We start from the raw sequence: 10982 nt of genomic DNA on the forward strand, positions 1-10982 counted from the left end.
ATTTACTTTTTAGCAGCTCAGACACGTTTGAAGCCTGATGCTCCAGGGAATGAGGTATTTTTCTTCAGAACAGATTATTCTAGGAAGCTGCTGGCCCATTTTAAAAGAACACACAGATATGACTGTAGGTAACTGAGGGTTTTGTTGGTTTTTTGTGGCTTTTTGTGTGGGTCATTTTTGTTGTTTTTTTTTTTAAACTATCCTAACAACTAGAGCCTGCTCCAGCCTCACCCATATTGTGGGTTCAAAATGGGCACTCCTTACCTCGCTTTGCAGCCAAGGGAGTATATAATTTCTGATAACATAACAGCTGGCACATATCCCATCAGAGAAGTAGCCACATTTCAGTGTTGAACGTAGAATACTCTGAAGTCCTTAAGAAGAAGTAAACATAGTGAGCCAAGGCTGCACAGTGCACTTCACACATCAAGGACAGGTCACAAACACAGAGGAGCTGCTGAGTCCAAACACACCAGTTGCTCACTATTAAGTAACTACTACAAAAACTGTCTTATTAGATTTCAGATAATATTGTGTGATCCATGGCAGCCTGCTACAGTTGCTACTACCCTGTTGGCATGGACTAATCTGCAAGTAATTTGGGGCTTTTGGATACTTCAGTGAGACCTAACCTGTGCAGAAGCTCCGAAAGAGGATGGGGGTTTTTTATATGTTATTTTTAAAAGAAGGAAGTTTGTGGTGGATTTATTCTCCCTAGAAAAGAATTCCTCCCTCCACAAAACACACAAAAAAACCAGAAGCAAGAAGGATTGGTGAAATGACTCCAAATAACAAAATAACAGAAAATAACAACTAGGCAAAGGGCCTGCAATACCAACAGGCACAATTCAGTAGTATAAACCAACAGACTGAACTTTACTAATTCACTCTTCCTACAGGACAATCATTGTGGATTCTCACACATGAATTCCTCGTGTATTCATGTAGCTATGAGCAACTAACTCAGCTCCAGCTGCCACGTTTTGGCAGAGCTTTCTCTGAAACAGAGATTCCAATTACATTTGCAATAATCTGATTACTACATCAGCCGTAACCTGGTTAAGAAAGGGTCTGAGAGATACCATTTTGGCAGTTGGGAATAAGACAAGAGAGACACATGCTTTTGTTATTTTAGTAACAGGAAGATTTGCAAACCGCAACCAGATTTTGTGACAGAAATATACCACCCTGGTCCTACGTGAGACAGTTTTACTGTTTAAAACACGTACAATACAACTCAAAACAAGTTCAGAGAAGTTACAGATTTGTAAAAGTGCCTCAGCAATAAGACATACCAACATTCAAAGATTTACTTACAGTTTATGGTTACTTTCACATCACATGTAATTTAAAGACAGGATCAGGAAAGCAATCCACTTTGTTATCAGTGAGCTGGCCAAAACCTGCTTTGTAACTTAAGACACTCAAATTGTTGTTTTGGAAGCACTTCATTCACATGCAGTTCACCCAAACTAATCCATACCAGCATTTCTGTTGTCACTTGCAGTCTACCCCTCTATCTGCACAGCAAAGTTGCCATTCAACCTGTACCAGAACATCATTTCTTTTCCTACATGTGCCAGCAAGAGATTACTAAAGTCAATGATATTTCAGCAGGGAAAGAACAGGATCAGGTCCTTATTATTCTTTCTGTGCTTATCTCACTGGGCAGAACAAATCATAGAGGAGACAGTCAAAAAAAACCCTGCTACTCTTGGTTTCTCTGGGGGAAAGCAAGCTCCAGATAAGCTGTCCCTCCAATCAACAGTCTGATTTTCATGAACAGCAATATGCTTGCCTATGGTAATTGGAATGGAGCAATTCTCCTCAAACAGCTTGCCAAGTCTCACCTCATTAACCTTTATGGACTGACCTCCAAAATTCCTTGAAGCTGAAATACAGGTCCCCCTTGACTCTGCACGATAACTGTTTATCCCTAAGAGGTTGGGGAGAGAGGGAGGGCAATAGAGAACAAACTACTAAACGTGCTAGAACAGGAAAATAGAGACCTGTTTCCAGCCTGTTACTGGGGCCCAAATCTTCACAGGCTCCTGTCTCCTTTGCTGGCCCATCTTTCAGATAGCCTGCAAAGCCAAATTTTGATTACAAATCATCCTCCCCCTCCCCCAACACTTCTTTTAAGAGTATCATTAGCTATAGTGTGCTGCACAGTACTCAAATAAGCATTTCCTAACCCACACTTGAAGGTTTAGCAAATTTTCAAATTAAACTTTATTTCCCCCCCTCCCAAGTCTGTTCCTCAGGATGCCTACTCGCCCTTCCACCCAACTCATTTTACTACCTTTGCTCAGACCTCAGTGAAGCTTCCTGGTGGCAGTGAAAAGCAAGCTGTCTGTGAAGAAGTGACTGAACACAGTACTTAGCATTTTATCCAAATATCCAAACCAGAGATATTAGACAAATGGAAGCACTTTGGAAAGGTGGTAGCACAATTAATTCTACAAATTAGTAAACTCCTAGCTTTCTTTGTCTCAACGTTAGCTTCAGAGAGCGTAACTGCAAGAATCAATAGTAAAATGTTCCCATTTTGCAGCTCTGGAAGTCTGTACATAGGGTCATACATACTTACACTAAACAGTGAAAATCTTCAAGGTTAAAACCACACACTTGTGCAACTGCTTTGCCAGAGGTGAAAAGAGACCAAAGCACCTCATTCCCCTATGTATTTCACTGCTTCATAGTCCACCACCTACATGCACAAGTAAATCACTTCATACGCCATGGTCAGTTCTTATACCAATCTAGAGAAAGACAGAGGCATCTTCTCCCCATGTTTGCCTATTCCTCCACACAGCAATTAGTTTCACTCCACCAGCCCAGTCCCTTCATTAGTTCCAAACCCTAACCAATTCTACCATGCTCATACCCATCCTCAGCTCTTCGCTCCCTTGTCCACCTTTGGTTCTGCAAGGGAAAAACAGCTGAAAAGCCACCTAACCCAGAAAAGGAAGCCAGTGCAAAAAAGTACCAAGACACCAGGTTCTTCTACTCCTTTCTCTTCTTTTTCCTTCAGCCACCTAGAAAGAAGCCTCCATCTTGGAGGAGGTAGTGCACTGGGGCAGGCATAGGTGCTTCCAACTCTCCCTGCCACTTCTTAGGGCAGGACCAAAATTTTGTACAAAACAGCAACCTCTCTGTGTTTTTCCTCTGAAGTCATTTGGACAGAGGCTGACAACTGTGAAGCAGAATGGATGCAGAGTTCATACACATCTGACAGTTCAACTGCTTTGCCCACAAACCAGTGGTTTTTTAGTACTTTGAACAGAGTCAGTAAGGACTGTAGGAGCAGCTCACTTAGCCACAGACTTAACAGCGTGGTTCCACTTGTCTGCACATTTCCTGCTCAAATGAAAGGCATTATCATCTTGTTGTGTGGCATTCACTGCAATGCTTTAGGGCTCTAGCCCCTGGTCCTGTGAAATCACCATGCTGAAATCACCTAGGTCCAATTGTTTTGGCATACAGAACAGGATTCTAGTCTGTGGTCATCACAGTATGGGTGCTGCATGGATATCCATATGGCTCTGTTGCAGCTCGATCCTAACCTTGAGTTCCTACAACACTCCCAAACTTTTAAGTGTGCACTGATATTATATTTCACCCACCCAGCCACAGGTCACTGCCTGCCTGGTAGGCCCTCATGCAGCAATGGCAGGTGCACAAAGTGGGCTCATCTCTACTGCCAGACAGACCACTTTTAAACTGTTGGTAATTATGCAGTGATGACAAGCAGCTTTCTACCCAACCCATTACTTGCAGAATTCACAGTGCTCTGTCTACTTACTCCACAGGAAAGCCAGTCCCACTTCAATATCTCTGTCATGGACCACGAAAATGAGCTTCACACAGACAGATCAGGTGACATCAGCACTCTCCAGGGCTTCCCAGTATCAGACAACTACTGTCTGGGTTGGTTTACACTCTCATTTCAAAGGCAGGTGCTTTGTGATTGCAGAAGAACCTGAACATTTGGGTGGGAGAAACTCCATGATCTAGGGTGAACCTAAGAAAAGCAAAAATAAAATCTATCTGCATGCCATTACTTACGGTAGGCCTGAGCTAAAGGTTAGCAACTGTTTGTGGAAGAAGGAACAAAATCAAACAGGACTGCAGAGTCCCCTATAGTCACCGGGGACATAAAGCAGAAGCTCCATAGATTCCACTAAACCCAGCTGGAGAGAAAGAAAAATCTGGCAGAGAGAGGGAGCTCTGCACTCCCCCAGACTAAGAAAAGGGGAGTGGTAGCACAAGCAGCTTGGTAATCTCAAAAGCCACTAAATCGCTGGAAAGCAAGGCAGGGGGGTGGCGGTGGCATTTAAACAGCATCTTGTCATCACTGCTCCTAGGAAATCCACTGATCACCACAGCAAAGGATTAAAACATGTTTAGCAAGTGTCAGAGAAAAGTTAAACCTCATTCTTGACCCAATATAAGTCACGGACTGACAGCAGGACCTGTGGCCAGCAGCCTTTAAAATTAACAAGCAAGCTGCACATTATGAAAGTTCTTACATTTCAGATCCTCAGAAGGAAGTATCACTACACAGTGGACTGAAGTCTGCCTCAGCTGCTCAAAGGAAAGTTGTGTTTCTAAACAGCAGCAACAGGACTGGCATGTCCCTTCCTGAGTCGTCTGTACCACTAAAACATTGCAAAGCACTTTTCAAACTACATCTTGTAAAATCCACAGAATACAATAGTGGGTAGAAGAAGTGCAGAATTAAGAAATTTGTCCAAGATCTCAGAACGCGCAACTCAGGAACAGACCCTTGCAGTAACTGGTACAGAACAATGTCCTTCCATGACGACATACTTCATGCTTTCTTGGGGCTTTAAAATTAAGTAGTGTCAAGGATTACCTTAAAAGCAGGAAATTCAGATGCTTGCCTATCTGGTCAGGCATTTAAGGCATACAAAAACTGAAGAATCTACAGCTCTAAGTAAGTATGCACTTTAAAATGGCATCCTGCTCAGCTGATGGAATTTTGAGTCTTGCAGTTCACATGCATAGATAAAGTCCAGCACTCTTTCCTCTGTCTACATCAAACTCACTAAAAATATAGGGAACGCTCCATGCTCTTCAGAAAGGGACATTATTTTTGAAAAAAAGGGACAGCACTCTCACACTTAGTAGAGGCTAAAGTAAGTTAAACTTTACTCCCAATGGAATTAAATTACACATATCCCCAAACTGACCTTATAACGAGCACTATAGCTGTTGGCTTTCTAGAGAGAAAGCCTGGCAGAACTCTCTGGAGAGCACTATCAAGCTCTCTGAAGTGAACAGAAGTCACTACTGGGGCACCTTTAAGGAAGCAGCTTTGCAGGTAAATATTATCTGTGTGGACTCCAGATAAGAGTTTCCATGTTGTTATGCAGATAGATAAAATCATTTCACACACAGAGCTATGAGAGTCCATGCACTGATTTTATGAAGCAAGCTATAAAGCCAAGCAACAATTCTAGTGTGCTCCTCAATTAACAAACTGTTACTAGTTAAAAAACTGACCAACTGAGGCCATTGCAAGGCCTCGTCGCTGCATAATGGCACTATGCAATTCTCCTCTTGATTATAAGCAGAAATGCACGAGTGGCTTCTCTTGTGTCTGTCTCTGCAACTAACATTTAACATTAGACAGAATTTAAAAAATGTTGTTCTTCCTCCACAATCATAGTAAAAATATTCAAGCTTAGCACAGAATTAAGACATGATTTTTTTTTCTATTCCCACTACAGGAAATTAGTGATACATAATTAATCCTAACATAAATATCTTTGCCTGGGCTCCATTAAGTACATTTAATAGAAAGTACAGTTATTACCAAATCTCAACCCTGAAGCTCTCATTCTGCTCCTTGGAAAAAACTGCAAGCCTACCAGCTTGGTCTGATTTAAGGTTTTTGATAACCCATCTCCAAGAACCCAGATTCAAATTTTCGCTTTGATCCCACTCACTTGAGAGTTAGGTGACCTCCTTCTAGTCCTTTTTTGTAATAGAGAAGTGGGAAATTATCACTCGGCTGTAAACTCAGGAAAGAATTTGGACAAAACAGCACAAGTCCGGTGGCCAAGCTCAAGGTGCACTGGGGCGGCAGATCCAGACAGAAAGTTCCCATTGCACCTGTCCACATTCAACATTATTACGGCCAGAGTAATGAAAAGCAAAGTCAGCAAGCATACAAAAATCTGAATGCACAAAGAAGCCAAATACTATTGAACAAACCCCACTTGATGCTAATTAACATTAAGGCTGGGCAGAACCTGCTGTGAGTCAAACTTGCACTCTTTGTTCAAGGAAAACTTCAGGGAAGCCTGACAGAAGCGCTGACTGAACCACAGGTGCAGGAAAAGCTGTCTGGATCTGTGAACTGCTTTCATATCACGTGGTGATGGAGAACAGTCTGCATCAGAGCATGATAGTTGGGAATGGTGGCCAGCCAGCTAATCACACAGTGATCTCTCATGCCTTTTGTTTGTTTTATGAAAAAGAGGTTCTGCCAGTTGGTTTCAGATCAAAATTCTTCCTAATCAGGAAAGAAAGAAAATTCATATAAAATGATGCTCAGTAGGAACTAATCAGAAACACAGTCCTCCTGAAGGCACAAGCCTTTTTGGTTAAGTAAAAAGTTGCCACCAGCTAATGTGCAAGACAGTAATGATTAGCCATCTGGTGAAGTTTCCTGCTAAGCTTGCCATGTTACCCCCTATGCTGAGGAAAGCAGAAGGTGGATCAGTTACATTCTGTCCTTGCCTGCAATTGTGTGGTCATCCTTAGGAACAAGAGACAAAGCTTTGCAGCGCAACGAGGAATTGTAACTGTTCCAACTTTTCAGCAGCCCATTTTTTTGTTTTATCACTGCATCCCAGTTAATTATTTAAAATAAAAATTATCTATTGCCTTTCTGAAAGCTGAATTTATCCTCAAGCTTTATCAACCTTTGTTATTTTTGCCCCTTTGTTTCCTTCTGCAAAAATTGCAACTGCCAGGAGGCTTCCCAGTCATCTAAAGAGCATCAGTAAACAAGAGCAGAGACAGATGGCTGCAGCTCCGTTTAAACCAGCACAAGATCCAGCCTCTCCCCTGCATTGCAAGTACTACCCATAAGATACAAACATATGCATAAAACAGAACAAGAATGCAGTAGTCCCAGATAGAAAACAAGTATGTATATACAATCTGATAAGGAAGAAGTCACTGTGAGGACAGGGCGCTGAGGTTTCATGTATAGTGAACATCTATTATAACTGTACAGCCTTCCAGTAACACAACGGGATGTAAGGATGATTGGGGGGGTGGGGGGTGGGCGGTGGGCAGGGAAAAGTTCTCCCTCCATTGTTACTCCCAAAAGTATTGCTGGCAAAGAACAGTCGGCAGGGAAAGGAAAACCAGGTACGTCCTTCCAGGAAAGTTACTCTTCCGAGAACTAATACACCAAACTCACACAATCTGAGAAAGTGACATCTCTGATAGGCCTCACAATTCATCTACTACTTCAGGAATTCAGTCACATTGACAAATAACATGTTAACCCCTTATTAAAATGACAGATTCAAAGAAACAAATAAAACCCACAAGATGACAGAAGTCTATCAAAACAATCATACTGGGCTTTTTTCATTCCTAGATTTGATTGTTTTTCATTTTCTGCATAGGAGACTACTGGTGTTAGCACAAGATGCTATTTACATTATGTGCCTTGCCTTGCTAAATAGATTCAGATGTCCACATACATTCAATAAATCTATCTGAATCAACATGGTTCACTGTTTGCCTCTTCCACCAACTATAAATCCACTGCAATTCCACAGACACACCTGCATGCCCGAATGGCTTACATAAGAACGGGTTCAAACATCACCCATTCTTCCCCAAACAAAAATTTTGACTCTGCTGAAATTATACTAACAGCTCTCCCTCAGGGCTTCCTGATATTCCAAGTTCTTCTTTCACTTAGTGATAGCAGAAAGCTTCAAGAACAGAGTTGCACAATCATCACCTCCAATCAGCTCTAACTGAAGGATGACACGAGACAGAACGAGAAACTAGCACTCCAATTAATACAGACAGGAAAAAACAAGATTGTGGGAGCAGCATCATTATTGGTAAAGTTCCAGCAAAACCCTCAGGTTGTAGCATGTTGGCACACTACTACCTCTGAGGTAGAGTTTAACTACTCCTCAGTGCAAGAATACGAGGGAGGGAATGATCAGGTGGTGAATACTGAACAGTTCTAGCCCCTTTTCACCTCAGCGTTCACATTGAAACTTTAAAAATTGATTAACATGGGACTCTACAGATCCTCTCAAGAGACGCCTGAATCAACCCTTCTGCAAATCCAATCTGTATTCCTAAAATGCAGTCTGATGTATGCTTCTGCAGGACCTTCCTAAAACAGGACAACTACAAAATAAACACAGGCTTCTCACATTAAACAGTTGCCCCCTTAGAATGATTCACCCAGGATCACCTAGAAAACCTCTCCCATTCATTTCCACAATGCTATTTCCCGCTCCATACATTTAAAAGACTAAACAAAGAGCTGGTACACACCTGTATCCCCATGGAAGCAGCTGTCCTGGTGACATCTCCCAGAAGGCAAATCTCCATCACTTGGCCAGATTTGTCCTGTTTTTCGTACACCCACAATAGTAGCCTCAGACACAATGACCTGCTGCTGCCTGTGCCGTTTTTGAGACTGGGGGGTTGGTGGACTGCTGCTGTCAAAGGACTGCTGAGAGTTCTGGGAGGGAGAACGGCTTTTATCCCGATACATGCGGTAAGTGGTGGGGCTGGGGGAAACATGGCTGGACTGCCCTGAGGAGAAGTCTTCCTCACTGGAGGTAAGGTTCTCATTAGAGCTACAATCGGGAGTATATCCTCCTCCAATATCTTCAAAACTCCTGGGGGAATAGGATCTCCTGGGCCACGTGAGATGTTTTTCCTGGTCAGTTGTGCCCTGATTTCGCAGAATAGGTCCTTTCCCTTCTCCTTCCCCCATCATTCCACCAACATAGATACTTTGATAGGGTTGAAAGTCCATGGGCTGCCAAGGTGAGCGGTTGCTGCCATTGGCATTAATCAGGTTATCTTTGAGAAACCTGGGGTTCAGTTCAGCATCCTCAAATTCTCCATCATAGCCAAAGCTGCTCTCCGAGGACCTTCCCCTGTAAGCAGGCCTCTGGAACTCGCTGAAGCTGGGTACCATGTTAGAAGGGAGAGAGTGCAAAGACTTTTTGCGTTCCATTTGCATGGCTTGGCTACCAAGGGAGCTTATTTTATCGGAAACATCTTTATCGTTGACCTTTACTAGACCCTTCTCATGATGATACTCCATGTTCACATAAAAGGGCTTTTCAACAACATCCTTATTATCTCCAGAAGAATGTGAGTTAACCTTTTTAATCCTCTCAAAATTGGACCTTAAGGCTGCCACACTGGTGCTGTTCCCTCTCTCCTTAGAAATAGGTTCAAATGACCCCTCTTTCTCAGCAGATCCCACTAGCCTGCGAGTGGAAGCCGATCTGTGTTTTGAAGGAGAGCCATCTGTATCACAGCGATTCTCTGTATCTTCTACAACTCTCTTCAGTTTTTCTTCACCATAGTACTTACACCTGTCCTGCTCTCCCTCTCCATGATGGGGGCTGTCCAAAGGCGACAGGTCTGACCCGTCACTCTGGGTAGACAGCTTCCGCAGAGAGGGTATCCTGGGTTTGAACTTTTCCTCCCCGTGGTGTGACTTGCCTTTTTCATATTCGTCTTGGTCAGCAGACTGGTGATGATGCAGGTCTTGGATGTGCTGCTCTGCACCCCCTTCAGGCAACTGAGAAACACGTTTAAAACCCCACCTCTGTCTATCATAGCTTTTTTTCTCCTTTGCCAGAAGAGTCTGCAGGTAAATCATGCGGAACCTCTCCTTGTTGACCTCCATCTCCAGTCTCCGGATAGATGCTTTGCACATCTCCAGCTCCTGTTCAATGTCTCCCACAGATTTCAGCTCCATTTTAGGAGGCTCAGAGTCTGCAAATTGTGCTTTCCAAGCCTCCACAAACCCCACAGGGTCCACCATTTTGCATACAGGAGTAAGTGGAGAATACAGAAAGGAGGCTGGAGAGAGAGAGGTGGAGGGAATAAACCAACCGGATCTCACAGTAGAAGCAGAAACAGCTCCGGCAGGGTCAACTCAATGCGTCTCTTTCGCGGTCCATGCAGGGAAGCTGGGAGGCAAACGGCAATCCTCGGAGCAGTCTCTCCTCCCCGTCTCCTTCAGCTTTTGCCGGCCCCAGCACCCCGTGCACTCGCTACTCTCTCCCCGGCATGACTGATCTTTTGCTAGCGAACAACAACGCTCCCACCCCGGCGATCCCAGAGCACTTCAAAGTGGGTGGACAAAGGAGCAGGCTCGGGGCGGGGGAGGGAAGGTAAATATCGCCCCCCACCCACCTCCTGCCGCTGCCGCCGCCGTCCTGGGCACGGCCCTCAGCGCAGCCACGCTCGGGAGTCCTCCGCTCCGTCCTCCCCTCGCCAGCCCCCGTGTTGTGCTTTCTCTTTCTCTCTCCTCCTTTCCCCCTGCCCCTTTCCCTGTCTCCTCCTCCCGGCTATTGTGCTGTCCTCCGGGCGCACACGCTCTCCCGAGCCTCGGCGCGCAGCGGCGAGGCGGCGGCGCGTCCCGCGGCGAGCTCTGCCGCTACCCCTCGGTACCCGAGCGCCCGGCGGCCCCGCGGGAGCCCCCTCGGCGCGGCAGCGGCTGCCCGCGGCTGCCCATCGCGCGGCCCGGCTCCGGCGGCGGCCCGAATCGCAGCGCTGCGGAAGGGGAGGAGAGGGAAGGAGCCAGGCGCAGCGATTGACACGGCGCTGGGGCCTCTTAAAGGGGCAGCCCGGGCCGGCGGCGGGAGGCCGTGCCCGCGGGACTCCGCGGGGCTTGGGGAGGGGGGGAGCCCGGCCCTGCGCCCTTCCCCACGGCG

The 10982-nt window shown here is 45.1% G+C and overlaps 1 protein-coding gene across 1 annotated transcript in view; it reads right to left on the bottom strand.

Annotated features, from left to right (window-relative positions):
• BCR (BCR activator of RhoGEF and GTPase) overlaps positions 1-10728 on the bottom strand; it is a 107524-nt gene extending 96796 nt beyond the window's left edge. Inside the window, exon 1 of the mRNA XM_075041668.1 lies at positions 8572-10728. Coding sequence (XP_074897769.1) covers positions 8572-10087 — 1516 coding nt within the window. The 5' untranslated portion in view covers positions 10088-10728. The remainder of the gene's footprint in view (positions 1-8571) is intronic.
• Positions 10729-10982: the final 254 nt, after the last annotated feature.

The sequence above is a fragment of the Buteo buteo genome, chromosome 11, assembly GCF_964188355.1.
Source record: "Buteo buteo chromosome 11, bButBut1.hap1.1, whole genome shotgun sequence".
In the NCBI taxonomy this organism is placed as follows: Eukaryota; Metazoa; Chordata; class Aves; order Accipitriformes; family Accipitridae; genus Buteo; species Buteo buteo.